This window comes from Chlorocebus sabaeus, chromosome 9 (genome assembly GCF_047675955.1).
Source record: "Chlorocebus sabaeus isolate Y175 chromosome 9, mChlSab1.0.hap1, whole genome shotgun sequence".
Taxonomy (NCBI): domain Eukaryota; kingdom Metazoa; phylum Chordata; class Mammalia; order Primates; family Cercopithecidae; genus Chlorocebus; species Chlorocebus sabaeus.
The window spans coordinates 66,941,587-66,965,492 of NC_132912.1; the positions used below are offsets into that span (position 1 = coordinate 66,941,587).

Consider the following 23,906-nt stretch of genomic DNA (forward strand, 5'->3'; position numbering starts at 1 on the left):
CCCTGCTCTGCCTGGGCACCTAGGCTTTCTCAACCTGAAATCTAAGTGGAAACCACCAAGCTTCATTCACTCTTGCACTTGCCTAGAGGTTTAACACCAGGTGGTGGCTGGAGCTGGAGCAGTCCCTGGCTGTGGGGAGCAGTTGTCCTGAGGCTGTTCTTGTCAGTGGGCTCCTGCCCCATCCCCAAAACTATTCTTTCCTCTTAGGCTTCTGGGCCTGTGATGGGATGGGCTGCTTCCTTTTTCCCATTGTCTTGGCTGGGCTCATAAGCACTTGGCTCCTTTTATATTTTTTTCTTAAACGTTTTCTTCTATCCATTTCCCTCACTAGCGAAAACACATTACTAGTGGGAGTTTTCTCTACTTATTTATACAGTACCCTCGTCTTGAATTCTTCCCTTGTTGAAGAAGTGACCCTTCCATTCAAGCCAGTCTAACTTGTCTCTAGATTCTATTACCCTTTTGCTTTTTAGGAAACTTGCTTTATCATTTATATCTTCCATATCTTCACATTCTCAGTACTAGTTCTATTATAAATTATTCAAATCTATCTGATCTTTAAATAAAAAACAAATAACATTTCTCTCATCTGATATCTTTTTCTAACTACTGTGCTATGACTTTTTTCTTTTTTTTTTTTTTTTTTGCGCTATTACTTTCTTGCCTTTCTTTCAGAAGCCAAGTTTCTGGATGAAAATATATACTTTAAAGCTACTATTTAGTATATGTTAAATGGCTCCATGTAGCTTTCAAGAAAAACCTTAACCTGTCACACAAAATCCTCGGACCTTCCCTACTTTTCTCTTCAGCCTCATTTCCTGCCTTTCTCTTTCACATTATCTGCGTTATAGCCATAACACAGCAAAGCCAGTTTTCTGAATGTGCTATGCTCTTTAAGTTTTATACCCTCATACTTTTCTTTATTTTTTATAACAGCTTTATTGACCTGTAATTCACATACCATACAGTTGACCTATTTGAATTATATAATTCCATGTTTTATATATACTAGAATTGTGTAACCATTACCACAATTTTGGAACATTTTCATCATCCCCTCCAGAGAAACCCTGTGCCCATTAGCAGTCACTGTTCATTTTCCCCTAACCCCCCTTGCTAACCCTAGGTAACCACCAATCTGCTGTCCCCATAGATTCACCTATTCTGGACAGTTCATATAGATGGAATCACACAGTGTGTGCTCTTTTGTGACTGATTTCTTTCCATATTTTCAAGGTTTATCTGTGGTGTAGCATGAATCAGTATAACATTCCTTTTTATGATGGAATAGTATTCTATTGTATGGATATAGCACATTTCGTTTGCTTTATTCATCAGCTGATAGACATTTATTTCCACTTTTGGATTCTTATTAATAATGCTGCAAAGAATATGCATGTGCAAGTTTTGTTTTCATTTTCTTTTTTCTTTTTTTTTTTTTTTCGAGACGGAGTCTCACTCTGTCACCCAGGCTGAAGTGCAGTGGCACAATCTCCGCTCACTGCAACCTCCGTCTCCCAGGTTCACGCCATTCTCCTGCCTCAGCCTCCCGAGTAGCTGGAATACAGGCGCCCGCCACCACACCTGGCTAATTTTTGTATTTTTAGTCGAGACGGTGTTTCACCAAGTTAGCCAGGATGATCTCGATCTGACCTTGTGATGCACCCGCCTCGGCCTCCCAAAGTGCTGGGATTACAGGTGTGAGCCACTGTTCCTGGCCTATGTTTTCATTTTCTTGAGTATAGACCTGGGAGTGAAATTGCTGGATCATATTGTAACTCTATGATAAACCTTTTAAGGATCTTCCCAAAACAGCTATGCCATTTTGTTGTTGTTGTTGTTGTTGTTGTTTTTGAGACGGAGTTTTGCTCTTGTTGCCCATGCTGGAGTGCAATGGCGCCATCTGGGCTCACTGCAACCTCTGCCTTCCAGGTTCAAGCGATTCTCCTGCCTCAGCCTCCTGAGTAGCTGGGATTATAGGCATGCACCACCACGCCCAGCTAATTTTGTATTTTTTAGTAGAGACGGGTTTCTCCACGTTGGTCAGACTGGTCTCGAACTCCTGACCTCAGGTGATTGTCCCACTTGAGCCTCCCAAAGTGCTGGGATTATAGGCGTGAGCCACTGCGTCCGGCCTTAGCTGTACCATTTTACAGTTTCATCAGCAATGTGAAAAAAATACATATTTTTAAAATAAATATACATTTTAATATATAAAAATATTTTAAATATGTAAAATACATTTTAATATATAAAATATATATAAATTTTAATATAGAGATGAGGTTTTGCCATGTTGCCCAAGCAGTCTACCCACCTTGGCCTCCCAGGGTGCTAGGGTGACAGGCATGAGCCACCACACCCAGCTGAGGATGAATATATTTTCAAATCCTTTGCTTATTTTATAATTGGAATATTTGTCTTAAAGTTTTCTTTATTAAAGAAATTCTTTTGCCGGGCGCGGTGGCTCACGCCTGTAATCCCAGCACTTTGGGAGGCCAAAGCAGGCGGATCATGAGGTTAGGAGTTGAAGACCAGCCTGACCAACATGGTGAAACCCTGTCTACTAAAAATACAAAAATTAACTGGGTGTGGTAATGCATGCTTGTAATCCCAGCTACTCAGGAGGCTGAGGCAGGAGAATTGCTTGAACCTGGGAGACAGAGGTTGCAGTGAGCCAAGTTCACACCACTCAACAGAGTGAGACTCTGTCTCTAAAAAATAAAACATTTTTTTGTTGTCTATATAAATTTATGAAGTATAAGTGTAATTTTGTTACATGGATATATTGCATAGTGGTGAAGTCAAGGCTTTTAGTGTATCTATCACCAGACTAGCATACATTGTACTTATGAAGTAATTTCATCTTCCATACCTCTCCCACCTCTCCACCCTTCCAAGTCTCCATTGTCTATCATTCCACACTCTACCTCCATGTATATATATTATTTAGCTTCCACTTAGGAGAAGATGCAGTATTTTTCTGTATCTCAGTTGTTTCACGCAAGATAATTGTTGTTGAGTTGTGTTTTTTATATATATGTGTATATATATATATATATATATATTTTTTTTTTGAGACGGAGTCTCGCTCTGTTGCCCAGGCTGGAGTGCAGTGGCGCGATCCCTGCTCACTGCAAGCTCCACCGCCTCCTGGGTTCACGCCATTCTCCTGCCTCAGCCTCCCGAGAAGCTGGGACTACAGGCGGCCCGCCACCACGCCCGGCTAATTTTTTTGTGTTTTTAGTAGAGACAGGGTTTCACCGTGTTTGCCAGGATGGTCTCAATCTCCTGATCTCGTGATCTGCCCGCCTTGGCCTCCCAGAGTGCTGGGATTACAGGCGTGAGCCACTGCGCCCGGCCGTTTTTGTATATTCCATGTGCAAGTCCCTTATATATGATTTACAAATAATTTTCTCCCACTTTCACTTTCTTTCTTTCTTTTTTTTGAGACAGGGTCTCACTCTGTCGCCCAGACTGGAGTGCAGTGGTACCATCTTGGCTCACTGCAACCTCCACCTCCCAGGTTCAAGTGATTCTCCTGCTTCACCCTCCCAAGTAGCTGGGATTACAGGCTTGTGCCACCAGGCCCGGCTAATTTTTATATTTTTAGTAGAGATGGGGTTTCATCATGTTGGTAAGGTTGATCTCAAACTTCTGGTCTCAAGTGATCCGCCTGCTCAGCCTCCTAAAGTGCTGGGATTACAGGCATGAGCCCCCTGCCTGGCTGACTTTCACTTTCTTAATAATGTCCTTTAGGCTTTTACTCTGTCATCTCAGCTAGAATGTTGGAGTGCAGTCGTAACTCAGTGCAACAATCTCAAAGTCCTGGACTCGGGCAGTCTTACCACACGGCCTTCCAAGTAGGTAGACTACAGGCATGTCCCACCGTGACTAGCTATTTTTTTTTTCTTTTTTTAGAGATGGGATCTTTGTGTTGCCTAGGCTGGTCTCAAATTCCTAGGCTCAAGTGATCCTCCTCCTTCATTCTCCCAGGTAGCTGGGATTACAGGCACATGTTTCTGTGCCCGATTTTTTTTGTCCTTTGAAGCACAAAACTTTTCAATTTTTTTTAAAAAATACATTTTATTGTGTATATTTAAGGTATACAGCATAACAGCTTTACTGAAATATAATTTATATACTATGCAATTCATCTATTTAAAGTATACAATTCAGTTGGTTTTAGTATATTTCAGAGAGACTAATCTTTCTGTCTCTGTAGATTTGCCTTTGCTAGACATTTTATGTAAATAAGGTTATATGGTATATGGTCTTTTGTGACTGACTTCTTTCAAAAATTTTTTAATTTTGGCAAAGTCATATTTATCTATTTTTTCCTTTGTTGCTTGTGTTTTTGTTGTTATACCTAAGAAATCATTGCCTAATCCGAGCTCATAAAGATTTACCCCTGTTTTTTTTTTAAGAGTTTTAGTTCTTACATTAGTTGTTTGATCCATTTTGAGTTAATTTTTGCATGTGGTATGCAGTAGAGGGAGTGCAGTTTATTCTTTTGCATGTGACCATTTGCAGCTTTATTCTTTTGTAGTTGACCATTGTTGAAATGACTGTTCTTTAGCCACTGAATTGTTTTGGCACCCTTGTCAAAAATCAATTGACCTTAAATATCAGGTTTTCTTTCTGGACTCTCAATTCTATTCTGTTGTGATAAATGACTACTACATCATTTTTCTAACTTCTGTTTAGAATGCCTTTTCTGCCCTCTCCACTTGGCAAACTCCTAGTTTATGATTCTTCTCAAATGTCATCTATCAAAAGCCTTGCCTTCCCTAGCAGGTCTTTTGTGTATCTTTGAATACTTATAGCATGTTTTTCATCAGTCTTTTGCGGTTGATATTTAATATCTCCTTCGGTAGTTAGTAAGCTTTTTGAAGGTAGAGACCGTGCCTTTCATACCTGAATCCTAGAGCTTTAGTGTCGTACTTGACATGTGGGGTGCTTTTAGTATATTTATAGCAGGAAAAATTGGTTTGTAGAAGTATTGAATTTTGTTTTTGGATATGTTCATTTCTAGGTGCCTTCAGGACATCTAACTGCTAATATTCAATAGACATTTTTCTTTATTAATTGAAATTTGCTTTTATTTTTCTTATTTTGTGTACTTATTTGTTATTAATTGAGTACCTGTCATGTGCCAGGGCACAGTGCCAGGCTCTGAAGTTATAATAGTGAATTAAACAACATCCTACACTCATGAAGTTTTCATTTTAGTAGGGGAAACATACAGTATACAAATGGTTTAAGACAGTTGACAATAAAACCAGCAAGGAAATCTGGAGCCTGAAGGAGAGGTTAACACTGGAGATACAGACTTTGGAATCATCTTCAATGAGGTGATAATTGAAACTGTAAATATGATAATAGACAGAAATTCCAAGTGATTGAACATATAGGAGGATTAATACTGCAGAGAGAATCTTGAGGATATCCAAAGTTTTGGGGAAAAATGATCCAATCATGGGAAAACCAGAAGAGTAGAATCTTGGGAACCAAGGGAGAAGAGAAGGAAAAAAACATATAGAATAGTGAAAGAGGATTAAGCCTATGAAACTGCCAAGAGTTCAGATTGTTAGATAGTCATTAGTAATCTTTAGAAATAAATTTCAAGGGAGTTGCTGAGCCAGTTTTTAAAAGATAAGGCCTGGCCCAGTGGCTGACGCCTGTAATCCCAGCACTTTGGGAGGTCGAGGCGGGCGGATCATAAGGTTAGGAGTTCAAGACCAGCCTGACCAATATGGTAAAACCCCATCTCTCGTTAAAAAAAAAAAAAAAAAATTATAAAAATTAGCTGGGCGTGGTGGTGCATGCCTGTAATCCCAGCTCCTTGGGAGGCTGAGGCAGGAGAATCGCTTGAACCTGTGAGGCAGAGGTTGCAGTAAGCCAAGATCACACCATTGCACTCCAGCCTGGGCAACAGAGCAAGACTCTGTCTCCAAAAAAAAAAAAAAACAATTAAATCTTGAGACTTTTTGGAACCAGTAAAACTCTGCCATGATTTTTTTTCTTATTATGCTATATCCATGAATGAAGATTTGAAATGTATACATTCAGTTGTTATTCATCTCTGTTCTTATCTCTGTGGGGCTTAATTTTTTTTTTTGAGAGGCCTGAAAATTTGTTCCATAAAGAATCTCTTTCAGAGTTGTTATCCACTGAATTTCTTTCCTTTTGAAAGCCTTTGCATTTTTTATTTCCATCGTTCTTGCTGTAAGAATGTGTTTGCTTTCTTGGGCTAAACATTATTTGACCATTTGTAGAAATAGTTGCTATGTATATGTACAGAGAGTTATATATGGTCAGCTAACATGTAACTTTTTTTTCCAAATAGTGACAGAAATGTTGGTAAATGTTCTGAGTATTTGCTCTGATGATGAACTAATGACTGAAGGTGAAGACCAGTTTGATGGTATGATTATTCATCTTACTATTTTTTTATTGTGAAATATATTTCTTTACTGCCTAGCCTCAGTACACACTATTTTGCAAATAATAGTCATTGCTTTCAGCGTATGCTATTTGATAAGCAACAAGCTACTTTTTTTGGATATTAAGATTTGAAAATAATTTTAGTGATTTCATTTTTTTGTGGTAATATTGGAAAGAAGATGAACTTTGGGAAAGGAGAAATTTGGAAGAAAGAACATAAGGAAAGGAAAACTGAAGTATTAAAAGGATGTAGTTCTTGATGAATATGGACACTGGTTAGAGAAAAGAGGATAAAAATACTATTTGTTTTATTAGAACAATATTCTTAATATATCAGAAGCATACCTGAACTCCCAATTTTGCCTTTCCTTCCTTTTAGACACTAAAATAGACTGTTTCTAAATTAGTGTGGCTGTGTTCTAAAAGACCACTTGCTAATTTAGTTTGAGATTCTGAAAGCATTTTTTCCACAGAAACAAAGTTATATACATGGTTGTTATGTAAACCAACAAGCCTATGTACCTAATGCATGTTTATAGTAAAAAGTAGTACTATAGAAAAAAAATTCATTTTATTTTGTTTTGAAATTTTTATTTAAAACTTTGTTATTTAAATATTTAATTAAAACCCAAGTACATAAAAAGGTAAACAATTTATAAACCGAAAATGATTCCCTTCCATATTCCCCTCACATCTTTGTTTTAGTATACTTTTTATAGTTGTAATCAATATTTCAATGTTTCCATATTTTGAACATGGTCTGTATATTGGTAAGATTTAATAGCTACATATTTCTAAGTCCATTGATAAACTATAATGTTTGGCCAGATGTGGTGGCTCACGCCTGTAATCCCACCACTTTGGGAGGCCAAGGCAGGAGGATCCCTTGAGCCCAGGAGTTGGAGACCAGCCTGGGCAATATGGAAAGATTTCCTTGTCTCTATTAAAAAAAAATAAACACACACGATAATTTAATTTTCATAGTTAATCTCACATTGTTTGGCAACTGGGTTCCAAATTATCCTTATGAATAGCAGTAAAATAAACATATTTGTATTATAGCTTTTATTTTCCTTCTTGGAATAAATTTATTGAAGAGAATTATAGAGTTACAGAATTAACTCTGTAACTCTTTTAGCTTCATTGTTTTAGCTGTGAACTACCACATTGCTTTGCAGAAGGATTGGACCACTATGAAGTGCCTCCAGCAAGGAATCCATAGACATATTTCTCCACAGGACTACCTCATTGGATTTTGGTCATTTTTACTTATTTTCTTCATGACTATATAGTAGTAAATTATAGTTGCTTAAGTTTACATTTCTTTGATTTCTAATGATGCTAAGAAGAAAATTACTGTTTTTCCAACTGTGTAAACTATCCGTTTCATTTAATCACTTTTTGAGTAAAATCTGAATGAATCCTATTTAGAAATTTCTCTACTTAAAAACAGGTTTGATTCTTAAACACTTGAAAGCCCATTTGTTGAAAGTACAAAGTAACTGTGTACAAGTGCTACCATTGCCATCTGTTGGTGGTAGGCAGAGATGCGCTTTTATTCTTACAAATTTGTTAATAACTGACATAGTATATTTATATCAGTTATTTTTTAGTTTGGATAGTAAACTTTAGTGAATAATACTTTTCCTTATTTAATTCTTTCCTTTTTTTTTTTTTTTTGAGACAGAGTCTTGCTCTGTCACCCAGGCTAGAGTGCAGTAGTGCAATCTTGGCTCACTGCAACCTCCATCTCCCTGGTTCAAGTGATTCTCCTGCCTCAGCTTCCCAAGTAGCTGGGATTACAGATGCCCACAACCACGCCCAGCTAATTTTTGTATTTTTAGTAGAGACGGGGTTTCACCATCTTGGCCAAACTGGTCTCGAACTCCTGACCTCAGATGATCCGCCCACCTCAATCCACCTGCCTTGACTTCCCAAAGTGTTGGGATTACAGGTGTGAGCCACCATGCCTAGCCATTGAATAGTTTCAAATATATATTTTGTTTCCCTGTTCTGCTGTCACTTTTGTTGTAAGAATAGACCTGGGCTTAGATTCTAGTTCCTTATAATGGCTCTGTGGCATCAGGCAACTTACTTAACCTTTCTGAGTCTTAGTTTCTCTCATCTTTAAAGAAGTGACAGTAATACCTACTTCATAATGTTGTAGGTATTGAGATAATTAATAATTGAAGTAATTATTGGCACATAGCCTAATTTTTAAAGAAAGTTTTCTGTTTTTCAAATTCTGTGAAATATTTAGTGAGAGTTTTAATTGATATTATGTTAATTCTATGTCTGAATCTAGGGAAGTTTTTTTAATTTTTTTTTTTTTTTTTTAAGAGATGAGGTTTCCCTATCTTGCCAAGGCTGGTCTTGAACTCCTGGCCTCAAGCAGGCCTCCCACCTCAGCCTCTCAAAAAGTGCTGGGATTTCTCTCTTTCTTTCTTTCTTTCTTTCTTTCTTTCTTTCTTTCTTTCTTTCTTTCTTTCTTTCTTTCTTTCTCTTTCTTTCTTTCTCTCTCTCTTTCTTTCTTTCTTTCTTTCTTTCTTTCTTTCTTTCTTTTTCTTTCTCTCTCTCTCTCTTTCTCTCTCTCTCTCTTTCTCTCTTTCTTTCTCTTTCTTTTTTAAAATAAATAGTATTTAGTTTTCCAAACTAAGACCAAGAACTCTTGCTCTATATAATTACTTTATTTACTATAATTACTTCATTTAATACATAATTCCTCTATTTAAGATTATGTAGTTTTTCTTTGAAAAAATTTTGTCATTGTCAAGTTAAATTAATACATCTGTATTTTATGTTCTTATTACTATTACAACTGGTGTCTCTTTTTTTCTATCTGTATAAAAGAATATATATTTGTGGTTTTATCTTATATCTAACAAACTTGAATCAGCAGAATTATTTTCTATGATAATTTTTAATTTGTTTTCTATTACTTTTAAAAATAAGTTATTTATAGGGGATTGATATTACTTATATTCTGTATTTTTACTTTTCTTCTATGCTTTAAAAGTTATTATCAGTACTGCCAATAGTATGTTAAATAGGAATGATGGTAGATAATGCTTTAGTCCTCTTCTTATAATAATAAGAAAAAAAGGTTCCTTGTTAGTCTAATTATAGTACTTGGTTTTAGGTACCTATGATTTATATGAATAAAGATACCAAGTCATGTTTTGAGATTGAACCAGAAATAAATATAAAATTTTATTATATTCTAATGAGAAGATTTTATATATCATCAGTATTTTTCCTATTAGTATGATAATTTATCCCCTTGTTATATCATTCTTGCATTCCAGGGATGAATTGAATTTGATCATTAAAGAGGCAGTGTAGTTTAATGAAAAGGATCAGTGGTTTAGGTGTCTTGTCACTACCATTCACTAGCTGTGTAATCTTAGAAAAGGCACCTAATTTCTCAAGTTTTCTTATTCAGAAACTGAGGGAATAGAGAGGATGAAAATTCTTTCCCACTCTTAAATAATTTTAAAAATTGTTAAGCACCATTTATGACAATGTTTCAATGGGAAAATACACTGAGTTCCAGCTTTTAATATTAGAAATAGATCTCCCTTTACTGCCAACAGGGCAGGTACAATTACTCCTCATTTTTTTCACTCTTCCACTACCAAGTATTAGGAGTAGAGACTCTAAGAAAGTTTTAGGAATATGAGTCTGGGAGTTTGCATGGAGAAATGGGAATGGTTTGGAAGATAAAGAATGTTGAGGAAATGGAGGATAGAGGAGGAGATTCGGATAGATACTAAGGTTTAAAGTGGGGTAGGGAAAGAGCTGCTGGAACTAGGTTTATTTCCCTTCCTTATTTGTACTCCCTAATTTCTTCCCTCTTACTCCGTCCATCTTTTCTCCTTTCCTTTCACCATAATGGCTTGCCTTCTGTTCTCTCCTTCCTCTTTTCTTACACAATGGTGGAACCACCCTATGGAATTGGTCTGGGGAGAAATCCTGCTTTAGAAAGAAAACTTGATGGGATGGCTGTGGAATCAGAATAAGGGTTTAGCTTTTCTTTGGGGAAAGAGAGAGCAGGATTGGAGATTTCTGAGTGTCAGGAAAGAACAACTAATTTTTGTATATTTAAAGCTAAGATGGCCGGGTGTGGTGGCTCACGCCTGTAATCCTAGCACTTTGGGAGGCCAAGGTGGGTGGATCACCTGAGGTCAGTAGTTTGAGACCAACCTGGCCAACATGGCAAAACCCGTCTTTACTAAAAAAGTACAAAAATTATCTGGGCTTGGTGGTGTGTGCCCATAGTCCCAGCTACTTGGAAGGCTGAGGCAGGAGAATCGCTTAAACTCAGGAGGCAGAGGTTGCAGTGAGCCAAAATCTTGCCTTTGCACTCCAGCCTGGTTGACAGAGCGAGACTCGGTCTGAAGAAAAAAAAGCTAAGATTAGGTAAAGGCATAAGACTATTGTTAAGTGGTAAATCTTTGGTGCTCTGTATTGTTTAATGTATGTGTGGGGTCATTTTTAAGACAAAAATTTGCATTAACACTAAATGTATAAATGCACATAGCATCCCTTTTAGAAGTGTTAATCATAAAAGAGAATTTTCGAACATTGATTTCTGTTGCATGCAATTTTTTCCAGATATTTATCTTTTGTCTTCAGTTTGGTAAAGGGAAGTACATAATCCATATGTGTTGCAGTTTCACTAAAATAAGTGCATTTCCTATAATGGAATAATTTATCTCAGCATTTGAATGGAAGATAGGGAAAGCTCAAATGAAACCACCCCAGCTGCCTACTCTTAGAACTATTACTTGATTTGAAACAATCTGTTGCTATTTTTGCAAAAAGATGTCCCCCAAATTCCCAGATTGGATTGGGGACAGAAAGCACATACTGTTGCTCCTAAGTATATGCAAAAGTTCTGCAATTCAGATCCAGGAAATCATGTGCTCTTGTTAGGGAGTATGGGAGGTTTAGCTTTTCCTTCGTTGGGAGGGGGTGAGGTTTTCTACTGAGGCAGTTTATGAAGTTACCTACATTTCTCTGACTGTACTACACATTTTACAGATGTTGGTGTCCTTGAAGAACCACATGAGTTTGTATTTCATTTGTGTCATTACCTTTTACTTAACATACTTCCACAGGTGACACATTTCCTTAGGGGTATGACTATAAATGTGCAATTGTTGTTAGCAGTCTTTTATCAGTCTTACGTGTTTTCACATGTTTTTTTCTGTCCCTAATTATGTCTGCTTTCATCAGATATGATAGTCATTCTGTCCATAATTTCTTCCGTGCACATATCTTTTAAGAAATCTTTAGAGTTCTACCTAGTGGCATCCCTCTTTATTCACCAGATTCTACAGTACTACATTTTTCAAGTTTCCAAATATGAGGGCCTTCATTTTTCTCCCTTTCTTTCTACATTCATTCTTCAGTACCACTGCCAAGTTAAATCTCTATCTTTTTATTTGTCTCAACCACCTTTTCTCCATCATTCACTTCCTTTTTTCTGGACTCTCCATCTGAAGAACGGCTCATATATGGCAATAAAAAAGGTACAGACCAGACAGAGTAACATTGTTTTGAAATATGACTTCATAAGTTATCCTCATGTCCATGTAAGTTAGCACATTCATTGAGTAATGTCTATGCAGAGTCCTCTTGGGCCTTGTGCAAATTTAATTTAAGTTTTATCTGAGTTAGTATTTGGTATTTTTAGAAGTCATATTCCAAGATATCTGTCTTTCTGTGCATGGAAATATTTTTCCCTCCTTTTCATTCCTGTTTTAAAATTTCATTCTTTTGCTTATTTGTAATGTTTTGTACTTTTCCCTGCATGATTAGGGTTGTTTGATTGTCTGTATTATTTCCCAAAGAAATGTTACTGTGGACATTTACTTTAATATGATGCATGATGTGTTTGTAGACTGATTTAAAATCCTGATTTGTACAGTGTTTTTATATTCCTGTGATTTTTTCATTTGATATCAGTATAGTTTACATGTCATTTGGTTTTATAGATACAGAAATTAAGACTGAAAATATGAATGTACTTATTACAGCCATCCTCCCCAACCTCCTTCTGCTTATCCCCAGTGTAGCTACTTACAAATTCTGTCAATTTTAAAACAAAATGTTTATAATAATTTATTAGAAGAGAACCAGACTTACCTTTTATCCTTGAACAAGTCAGTTAATAACCTCAGTTTCTTTGTCTATAAAATGAGGAGATTGCACTTTATAGTATCTCCAATGTCTCTTCAAATTCTAATATTCTATGATTCTTAAAATTTTTAGTTTTTGGGTATTTTTTTTTTGTTTTTTGGGTTTTTTTTGGTATTTTAAAAATACCTGTTTAGAGTGCCATGGTACCCAGGTACCCACATAGTTTTGGACTTGTAAAAGCTGTAGCTTCAGTGCTTGTAATGTTTACCCTTTAGAAGATCATAAACATGTCATGGAGCCTATTTTTTTCCCCCTAAAATATGTCTTTTGTTTCTATCTTTGAAGTTGGATTTCTTTTTCTCTTTTCTTGCAGTCAGGTCCAGTCATTATCTTAGTTTTTAATTATATGTAATTGTGGACTGCTTGAATTTTAAATGAGATGTTCTCTCCCAGAAGACTTACAGTTGTTCAGACCTCTATATACCTAAGGCCCCTTTTAAACTAGTGTCTTTAGCCTTTCCTTAACCTTCTCCTCAACCATGGTGCTTCCATGTGTGTTTTCATTGTGTTGAAGCACAGCTCTAAGGAACCACACTTTTGGGTCCAGAGTGATTCTAGTTGCTATATATGAAATAACAGGACTGAGATTGATGTTGTTCTTTCTGGAGGCCAAGGGAAGGAAGATAAAACCTTTGAGTCATTCTTCAGCCAAGGATTTAGTTGTTTTGGTTTATTCTCTTCTACATCAGTCATAGATAGCACAGCTAACCCTTTAGAGATGAAGCAGTAGTGGTCCTTTAGCCATGTTTTTCTCATTGCTTATGTCATACTCACCTAGAGATGTAAAAGATTGTATATATTTGCATGACCTTAGGAATACCTGGTACATTAGGTTAAGATGTGCATTGTTGAAATGCTGGTATGGCCCTTAGTTCAGGATTACCTGCACAGTAGCTCCTTCATGCCATTAATTTTAGACCAACTCAAACCAAAGAAGCTTACTCTGTCATCATCTGATGGGATATTGTCAGCCTGCATGTCAAATACTTTGTGATAGTTAAATAAGACTAGAGGACTGTTACAAATTCTTAGTCTGTTAGTCTGCATGCTCGTAGGCTGTCATGAAAATTAAACAGAGACTATAAGATTATTATCAGTTTTTGCCCTCTGGTTTGTAATACAAGTTGGGCTCAAGTTTGCTTTTTTTTTTTTTTTAACCCCAATTGCTGTTTTACTGATTAGCCAGTCTAGTGAAATATTAAAGTTTGTGGATTACTTTTTATTTCTACATTTATCAGACCCCAGTATTAGACCAATGCTGAGCTAAATATTGAGAGAGCAAGACATTTTTTAGCATGAGTTCATCTAGTCTCCTCCATGTAAGCTGGTGGCAGGGGCCTTGGTATTGGTTTAGATGAGTGTGGAACAGGCTAATAGCATATTGTAAGCATGCATGCCCTAAACTTGAGCCTTTCTCTCTATTTATTCCATTGAAAGTAGGTTCAGCTGCAGCCCGGAAAGAAATCATAAGAAACAAAATTCGAGCAATTGGCAAGATGGCAAGAGTCTTCTCTGTTCTCAGGTAATGATGTCTTTTCTTGATTATTTGTTTTGCAGAAATTATGTTTATTGTACCTTGTTACAAGCATTGTCCTGCATCTAAAAGCAACATGGGGCCGGGTGTGCTGGCACACTCCTGTAATCTCAGCATTTTGGGATGCCAAGGCGGGCAGATCACCTGAGGTCAGGAGTTTGAGACCAGCCTGGCCAACATGGCGAATCCCCATCTCTACTGAAAATACAAAAATTAACCGGGCGTGGTGGCATGCGCCTGTAATCCCAGCTACTCGGGAAGTTGAGGCATGAGAATTCTTGAACCCGGGAGGCAGAGGTTGTGGTGAGCCGAGATTGCGCCGCTGCACACCAGCCTGGGAGACAGAGCAAGACTCTGTCTCAAAAAAAAAAAAAAAGCAACAGAGTATCATTCTTCCTATATAGAAGCTACTTAGGCCCGGCCAGGCACGGTGGCTCACGCCTGTAATCCCAGCACTTTGGGAGACCAAGGGAGGTGGATCGCGAGGTCAAGAGACTGAGACCATCCTGGCCAACATGGTGAAACCCCGTCTCTACTAAAAATACAAAAATTAGCTGGGTGTGGTGGTGCATGCCTGTAGTCCCAGCTACTCGGAGGCTGAGGCAGGAGACTTGCTTGAACTTGGGAGGTGGAGGTTGCAGTGAGCTGAGATCACACCACTGCACTCCAGCCTGGGTGACAGAGAGACTCTGTCTCAGGAGAAAAAAAAAAGTTACTTAGGCCCTTAGGCCGGGTGCAGTGGCTCATGCCTGTAATCCCAGCACTTTGGGAGGCTGAAGTGGGCGGATGCTTGAGCTTAGGAGTTCACGACCAGGCTAGGAAACATGGCAAAACCCCATCTCTACAAAAAAGAATACAAAAACTAGCCGGGCCTGGTGGCGTGCACCTGTGGTCCCAGGTACTCGGGAGGCCGAGATGGGAGGATTGCCTGAGCCCCAGGAAGTTGTCAGCAGTGAGCTGTGATTGCACTACTGCACTCCAGCCTGGGTGACGGAGTGAGACCTTGTCTCAAAAAGAAAAAGAAGTTAATTATATATTTGTATATTGAAGATGGGAACGCAAGTCCCTTTGAAGCTAAGATTTTTGCCTCTGGTGATTATTATTGCTCATCTTTGGTATCTCTTTTCCTTTTGTGATAACACTAAATTTACACCTTGAAAATTAGAGCAGTATAAGAAGGAGGGGATACTTTTTAGAGTATTCTTGATGAACTTGTTCATCCATATAGGAAGTCCCTTGTGCTGGAGCCATAAATTGCCTTTCCTGAGATTAATTCAGGAAGACCAGGTTTAAGGGTACAAATGAATACATCAGTCTTTAAAAATTTGTTAGCAAAACTGACTACATCAGACATTTGAAATTCAGAGCATATGAAATACCATATTTTCTCAATAGTATGATGCCCCTTGATGAATCTTATCACATACTTAATAAAGTTTTTCAGGAAAAATAATATATGCCTCAATTGTAAGGCACACCCTCATACCTGAAATGTCTCAAAATTGAGGAAAATATGGTAATAGCAATGAATGTCGTAAATTTTATATATGGCCTATATCTAGACCCTATGTCTTCTTTTAAGTTAAGTACTTGTTGGAAGTATCTGATATTTGTTATATCTCTCTGCTATAGGGAGGAGAGTGAAAGTGTGCTGACACTCAAGGGCCTGACACCCACAGGGATGTTGCCTAGTGGAGTGTTAGCTGGAGGACGGCAGACCCTGCAAAGTGGTAATGATGTTATGCAACTTGCTGTGCCTCAGATGGACTGGGGCACACCTCACTCTTTTGCTAACAATTCATATAATGCATGCAGGGAATTCCTTCTGTTTTTTAGTTCCTGTCTCAGCAGCTGACCTAGACAGGGTACTGTATTAGCTAGTGTCTCATTAATACCTGATCAGGGCAGAAAACTGATAGAGTGGGTATTCCTTTCAATTGAAAATAATGGTCAGTTCCTCAGCTTTTCATGAAATGATATGGGAGCAGCTCATATCATAATGTCTGAAATATTTATTTATTCATTTGTCTAATTCACCCTTTTCTTTTAAAAGCCCCAGTGTCAGAATGTGAATCAGGGATATTCCTGTTACTAAAATGGAAATGTAATTCCAAGTTTCTTATTTTTAATTTTTTAAATTTATGTCATTGTATTAGACTATGCTTATATTTAAAACTACTTAATTTAGAGTTAACTACCTGCTTAGGCCCCAGAACATATTTATGCACTTCAGTTACCAAAAGATTTGTGCAAGGTTTTGTACCCTGGTAAATGATGCCAAAGTTTGTTTTCTGTGGTGTTTGTCAAATGTTCTATGTATAATTAACTGTCTGTAACATGCTGTTTCCTTCCTCTGCAGATGTAGCTGCTTTCCTAAATCTGTCTGTCTTTCTTTAGGTTAGCTGTATGTCTGTAAAAGTATGTTCAATTAAATTACTCCGTCAGACACTTGTCTGTCTGTCAATGTAGAAGCAGCTTTGTAGCACCTTGTTTCGAGGTTTGCTGCATTTGTTGCTGCACTTTGTGCATTCTGAACATGAATGTAACATTAGATATTAAGTCATTGTTATAAGGGGTTGAATTTAAATCCTGTAAGTCAAAATTGAAAGGGTGTTACTAAGTGTGCCTTTATTTTGCATGAAAATAAAAAGAATTATACGTAAAGCATTCCTGTAATCTGGCTCATTGAATATTTTATACTTAAAAAAACTTTTTTTTTGGCGTAAATATTTGTGTAAATACTGGGTTAACTTTTTTAAAGCCCATTACAGATTAAATAGAAGAGAGTGATGTGAGTATTAGTGACCATACACAGTAATTCAGTCTAGATTTCTTTTCCTGTGGTTGGAAAGCAAAAATACGTGATGTGGAAAAACCTGAATTTCTTGTAGCCACTTTTGACAGCCCTCTAAGGGTCATTGTCTATTAAAATAGCAACAGATCTGATGTTTTCCTTAGTCGTAATTTTCTTTTTGGTGTTGTAATTCGTGACTTTTTTAGAGAGAAAAAGATAGGCAATTTTAACATTTTGAATGAATTTACATTTGACTTCACAATTTCATTTCCTTTGGTTCCATATAAGTGCTCTCTCCTCTCCTCTCCTCTCCTCTCCTCTCCTCTCCTCTCCTCTCTTCTTTCTCTCTCTCTTTTTTTTGTGCATGTGTACGTGTGTGTGTGAGAGAGAGACAGGGTCTGGTTTCTTGCTCTGTCACCCAGACTGGAGTGCAATGCAGCCTCAACTTCCTGGGCTCAAGCAATCCTTCCATTTCAGCCTCCTGAGTAGCTGAGACCATAGGCACACGCCACCACAGCCAGCTAATTTTTTGTATTTTTTGTATTTTTAATTTTTTAATATTTTTATATTGCCCAGGCTGGTCTCAAACTCCTGGGCTCAAGCAGTCTTCTGACCTCAGCCTCCCAAAGTGCTGGGATTATAGGCGTGAGCCACTATGCCTAGCCAATTATTGCTTTTTAGTAAAAAAAAAAAATTTCTCCTGTAAACAATTTTTACTTGTAGCCTATACATGTTCTATTTTAAATGTCATTGTATTGTTCACCACCACCACTGGTATATCTGAAAAGTACACTGTGTTTTGAAATTATAGTTATAACTTTTCATTCTGAATGAGGTTTCTTTTTTGATTTTCTTTTTTAAAAAAACCTGCTTTGATTTGCTTTACATGCCTTGCCCTCCATTTTTCTTATTATATTATAAACAGTAGAAAAATGAACTACAAAGAATTTTATGAATGTACATTAAAACAAGAAGATCTTAAACATTTGATAAAACTAGTAAAAATGTTAATAGAAAAGGATGAACTTTAATAGCTTCAAAAATATTATATTCTTCTTCATTCAGAAAAGAAAAATAAAACCAAAAGGGTATCATACTTAAATCAATCTACACTATAGTCATCTCTCAATTATCCTTGGATATAACATTACTTTTATATTGTATCCACAGCAAACCTTGCTTTCAGATTTCACATTTAGCACCTGCTAATTACATGCTTTGTTGACAGCTCAGCACTTCTGTTTATTCTTAATTTGCTCACGGCTTGAAGCTCATTCCTTCAACTTTGAAACCACCCTCTACTGCAGAGGAGGTTTGAAAGACAGCTTTGCTGGAGGAACTCTCTATTCTCAGCATGGACTAAATTACTGGAAGGAATTGAGTTTAAGGGGTCTAATTTGGGACCCCTTAAACTAAATAGCTTCTAGTTTTGCTAGCTCTTGGTAGTGTGGTTTGGGCATTTGGTCGAAATTATTTTCCTAGGATAAGATAAATCTGCTTTGAAACAAATAACAAAAGTCATACAAAAGCTGCATTTTTGTGATTATTTTTTAAAAAGTTATCCTACATGTTAAATTTTAGTAGGTACATTCCCTGATGTTAGTGTGTATAACTGAGAGGTATTGCAAAAGGAAAAAAATTTAATTCTAAGACCTCATGCCTGTCAGAAAATAAAAATTGTGTTTTCAAAAACTTTAAAAGTTAATTTACATGATGTTACTTGAGTGTTTTTACAAACTGCACAACTCTATTGGAGGTGGATTTTCTGTTCATATTTATTTTATGTATGTTTTCTTTCTGGGAAATTTGATTGGGAGCTGGCACTGTAATGCTACCTTCACCAGGATCTATATGGGAAATATATGTGGCCAATTCTATTTTAGTAATACCAAATTCCTCTTGTTCGTTTATCCTGTGTAGTACTGAGGAACACAGTTTGAGATAGCACTATGCTCAAACTTATTAAGGCCATGTCAAGATGCCCTATATAACTGAAAACAAATAGTGGAGAAATAGTGCCTTTCAGATAGAGTTTTGCAATTAGCAGATCTGGGCTCAAGCGATCTTCCTGCTTCAACTTCCTGAGTAGCTGGGACTACATATGCACACCACCATTCCCGGCTAATTTTTAAAACTTTTTGTGGGGAGAGATGAGGTCTCTTTATGTGTTGCCCAGGCTGGGCTCAAATGCTCAAGGGATCCTTCTGCCTTGGCCATCCAGAGTGCTGGGATTATAGGCATGATCCTCCATGCCCTGCCCGATTTGTAATGTAGTTTAACAGTTACGGAAAATTAACTCTTCCTGTATTCAGTGTTCGTCCTAATTCTTTTGGTTCCCCAATTCACTTTACTGTCTGGTTAAGATCAACATTTTCTAACTTAGTACACTTTAATACCTTAGATTCATCAGTTTCTTGTACATTAATAATTGCTTTGGATAAAATTATTTCTAAATCATGTTAATTGCTAAAAGATCACTTCAGGAATAATTATTCTAATTGGCCTTATTGCAGAAGAAGCAAAATAGAAGAGACAAGGGCATTACTTTTACAAATATTCTGAGTAATAGGGGGAATGGACAATATTGTAAGCCAGTATTGTTGTCTGCTATCTTAGGTCCTGGTCCTCAGTGTGAGCTCTTTATAAAGTTCAAATCCAGAAATGAGCGAAAAAAAGAATCTTTGACCATAAAATATTTGACTATGTTGAAATTCTCTAAATGGACCAGTGACACACTATACCAAGAATGTGTTTCTTATTTATAATATGACCTATGTGTCTATATCATGAAATAATTAGGATTTATGCCTGTAAGACCTCACTTCCACTCCTAAATGTCTCTTTAATTTGTAGATGAGTTTGAAAAGATGCTCAGTAGTCTTCCTGAGACAAATTTGAGTTCATGATAAACTGTGTCAGTATACATGGAATTTTTTAAGGCTATATATGTTAGTATCTGTAGGTATTTGGAACATCAGTACTAGAATAGAAAGGAAGTTCCTGGTAGACAGGAGAAGCCCTTTCAGGTCCCCGACAAAGAACAGAGCCACAGAACTGTTCTACTTAGAGTAATTCACCAAGTTTACTGCCCTTAAATTTCACTGTAGTCATATCAGCCCTTGCAGCTTATGTTTTGCCTTATAAATTAGAAGTGACAGGTAAAGCACTGCTGACCCCTTCTAGTTTATGTCTTAGGGAACCAACTGGTAATGAGTATTGTTCTCATTGACATGAAAGAAAAGACTTTTCTGTTTGCTTTTCTGCTATAATTCTATTATAATTTCACTCTAGAGCATTTTTCTGTGATTGTGATGGATGGGATATAATAAACATTATGGAAAATTCTAAGGCCATCAAATTACTGATTCAAGATGGGTAATTAATACTGGAGTGCATTTGCATGGGTGCTGAGTTGTCTGTTTACAGTAGGTTTATGTGTTCTGTGCTCTGAGTGATGTTGTCATAGTGCTGTGTGTAAACTGTGCTGTGTCAGGAATTGGGGGTTTGGATGGGGCTCTCTAATTTGGGTACTATTTATGTTAAATTGTAAATGATGATGTAGTATGGGATACTGTGATATTTTAAGTGATCATTGCCTTTTCTGCTGTACAATATGACCCTTCTCATCTCTCTCATTCATTTTGCATGCCTCTGCTCACTTCTGTACAGCCACAGTTGAGGCTATTGAGGCTGAAAAAGGTATGATCAGAGTCCTTGTGCTGGGCAGAGATCTGTGGTGTGTGGGTGGGCATCAGAGAATGTCCTGTGGGTGTGTTTTACTCCTAGTTTTTACAGCCCAAGATGAATCAGACTCACTGATTCATCAAGTTTAGAAGCCTTGCAGCCCTCTTTTTTTTATTTTTCATTTTTAAATCAGAAGGGCTGATGTCTATGGTGACAGTCTTTTTCTTTTTTCCAGTGTAATATGCAATCAGAATGTAGTGTTTTGGATTTATTTAGAGTATAGCATATTATGCTATACAGTATAGCTTTATAAAGTTGCCTGTTTTAATGGAAATTGCCAAACTGACCTGCAAATAGAGATCTGTTCCATATTTTGCATGATTCTATGCTACTCAGATTTTTTTCCTTAAGTGAAACCTCCTCTAGATATAGGTGTGAGTTTTTTACTCATATCCAGTAGTGTGCCTGGCTGAGAATACAGGAACTGTCACTATAATGATTTTCTTTTCTTTTTTTTTTTTTTTTTGGCTGCAGTTTGGGCTATAGTTTATGGATAAGATTATGTTCATACATATCATGTGTTGGCTTGATATTTCACATTCCTCAGTGTTTGTAGCCCCAGCCATTTGTTTAGTTCATGTGCCAGACTAAGTCCTAGGGATTGCAGATATTTAGCAACCAGATTATAACTAGTGGTTTGAAAATATTTCCTGTGAACATGTTAATAATGGAGGATGCATCGTTCTAGATGAAGTGAATGAGAAACCATACAATTGGTGGAGAATTGCCATTTATTTTGATTTGAGTTCCCAAAGATTGTGCAGTATGGCCAGTGAATTAAGGAAAACATCTCCTAAAATAAGAGATTATAAATACTTTTTTGCTATCAGCCATACACAGATCTAACTCTTGGAGGCACTTCCCACCTTTTTAATGTTATATTGGTGGTGATGGGCTGATCTTGACCTCCAAGATAGTTCTGATCTACTATATTTTAACCTTTCTTTACCTCTTTCTCCTCCCAAGCTCTTGGTACAGATTTGTATATTGAGGATTAACCTTGTTTAGCCTCCTCACTTGCCCCTACTCTCGTTGCTGCCTTACTGTTATAGTCACCAGTGATCTTAGGGACTAATGTAGGAGATAATTGGTATAGTAGAAGTCAGACAGATCCTGAGACCATTGCCTGGAGGTTGGTTTTGGGGGCAGGAGAGGGTTAACATTTTTTTGGATTTTTATTTTTTGTAAGGCTTTGCTAACACTTGTCACCTGTGAAGCTATCATGTTTATATTTAGGTTTAAACATTTCACATTTTAAGGGAAGACTGAAATGAGGATAGGATTCAGTTAAAGTAAGATTTAAGTGTTGCTACTTACAGCTACTAATTTCTTTCTTCTTAAAAATCATTAATTATGTTTTGAAATCTCAGAAATGTTTTTCAATTACTGACTTATCAAATTTGCATTTTGTTAAGCAATACGAGGATTCTCTCCACCACATAGAATCTGCAGTTTTGAAGAGGCAAAGGGTTTGGATAGGATCAATGAGAGAATGCCACCTCGGAAAGATGCTGTACAGCAAGATGGTTTCAATTCTCTGAACACCGCACATGCCACTGAGAACCACGGGACGGGCAACCATACTGCCCAGTGACCCACGACTTCCCAGGGACTCTCACATCTCGGGCCCCAAATGGACAGATCACCCGAGGAGCTGGAGGGGTCGGCCAAGCTGACTGTAAATGTCACAGTCCCTCTGAAGAAACCATTGTGCTTCTGAGACCCCAGCCCCCTTCCTGGATGGAGGCTTGAGGGCCCTGGGACATGTGCTATCTGATAAGATTGGGTCATCGCTGCCAAGGTGGAGAGCAGTGAGCAAGGGGCTTGGGGCAATTTCCAGTGGAGGGCATCCACACCTCCATTTTATGCTTGTGGTTCACACATTTAAGTTTACAAATCAGATTTCTTTTCCCCTTCAGTAGAATTAGATTTTGTTTTTCAATCAGGATTTCAAATGCAATCCTAAGAGCTAATGTGGACTTTTCTTTTTCCATGAAATGTCTTTAAAGGATGAATTAGCATGGTCTTAAAATACATTTCTGAGGTTACTAGCTGTATTTTGAATTGTGAGCAAAATGCCGAGAAACCCAGTTGGCATTTATACAAAATGTTGACCTCAGGTCTGTAGTTCTTAAATGTGGCTAATTCTGTAACATAGTCTTGGTATTTTTTAATTATGAATGCATATCCTATTTCTAGGCAGGCTCTCTTACTTGAACACAAATCCAAAAACTAATTTAGAATCTTTTTTGCCCAGATCTTTTAAGATTTACACCCCAGATATTTAAGAAGAAAACCTCTAAATTTCAAAATTATGAAGAATTACAGAATTACTCATTTAAGGTACTTTAAAAGAAGTTTGTACATTGTCAAAGTAAATTTTAATTCAAATCATGTCTGTAAAACTTGACGTATTTTGTGTATGCATGTTTTCATTTTGCAAATATTTAATATATAGACCTATGATGTACAGGTACGACATGTATAGGTTACCTAGATGTTATGAGAAATTTTAGTTTATTGTGAGTACTCAAGTTGCTTAAATAGCCACCAGGGTGATTTGCTGCTGGCTTTCTATTATTTTTATGTTTTAATGCAAAGGAAATTTTAAAATGTTCTGGAAGTGTTTTTGATTAAGCAATGCAGCCTAGAAGCAATGGTTCTGTTCAATCATTCAGATGTTAGTGGAAGCATAAAAGTCAAGACTGCATGTTGAAACTTTTCTTTTGATAGTTACTGAACTGCTTGGTTAAACTAAATGGAACCATGTGCTAATTTTTCACAGTTATTGACCTGTATTGATTGCCACTGTAGTTTGGTATTTCCCTTTACTTTGGTGGCCTGCTTCCCTCATGCCCTGGAATACAACTCAGAGCTCCAGGCAGCGGAACCATCTGTTGTTTTGTTTGCCAGAAAGTGCACCCTGTATGGTCTCCTGTCTAAGTTGGAAATATTATGCATGTGCAGGACTATTCGAGTATTTTATAAACAGTAGCACACAATAAATTCCATGCATGGGCCGCTGCTCCTATCTCTGTGTTGGGTTTTATTTGGAAGATGCAGTCTGATTTGGCCTTTTGATGCAAATCAGAGAATCCTGTTACTAGAGCTGGGATATCCTCCGGAGATTATCTCGTGGATAGTTCATGGTGATTTGATTAATTAAATTCTTTATAAATTTTG

General features: G+C 37.1%; 1 protein-coding gene across 7 annotated transcripts in view; it reads left to right on the forward strand.

The window, feature by feature from the left end:
* Nucleotides 1-23,754, forward strand: part of PPP3CB (protein phosphatase 3 catalytic subunit beta) — a 60,189-nt gene extending 36,435 nt beyond the window's left edge. For 2 of the 7 annotated variants that reach the window (XM_007963028.3, XM_007963034.3), the window contains exons 10-14: nt 6,350-6,427; nt 14,089-14,173; nt 15,818-15,915; nt 20,649-20,678; nt 22,139-23,754. In XM_007963028.3, coding sequence (XP_007961219.1) covers nt 6,350-6,427; nt 14,089-14,173; nt 15,818-15,915; nt 20,649-20,678; nt 22,139-22,317 — 470 coding nt within the window. In that variant the 3' untranslated portion in view covers nt 22,318-23,754. The remainder of the gene's footprint in view (nt 1-6,349; nt 6,428-14,088; nt 14,174-15,817; nt 15,916-20,648; nt 20,679-22,138) is intronic. The other 5 variants (XM_007963029.3, XM_007963031.3, XM_007963033.3 and 2 more) reach the window with 5 other exon arrangements.
* The last annotated feature ends 152 nt before the right edge of the window (nt 23,755-23,906 follow it).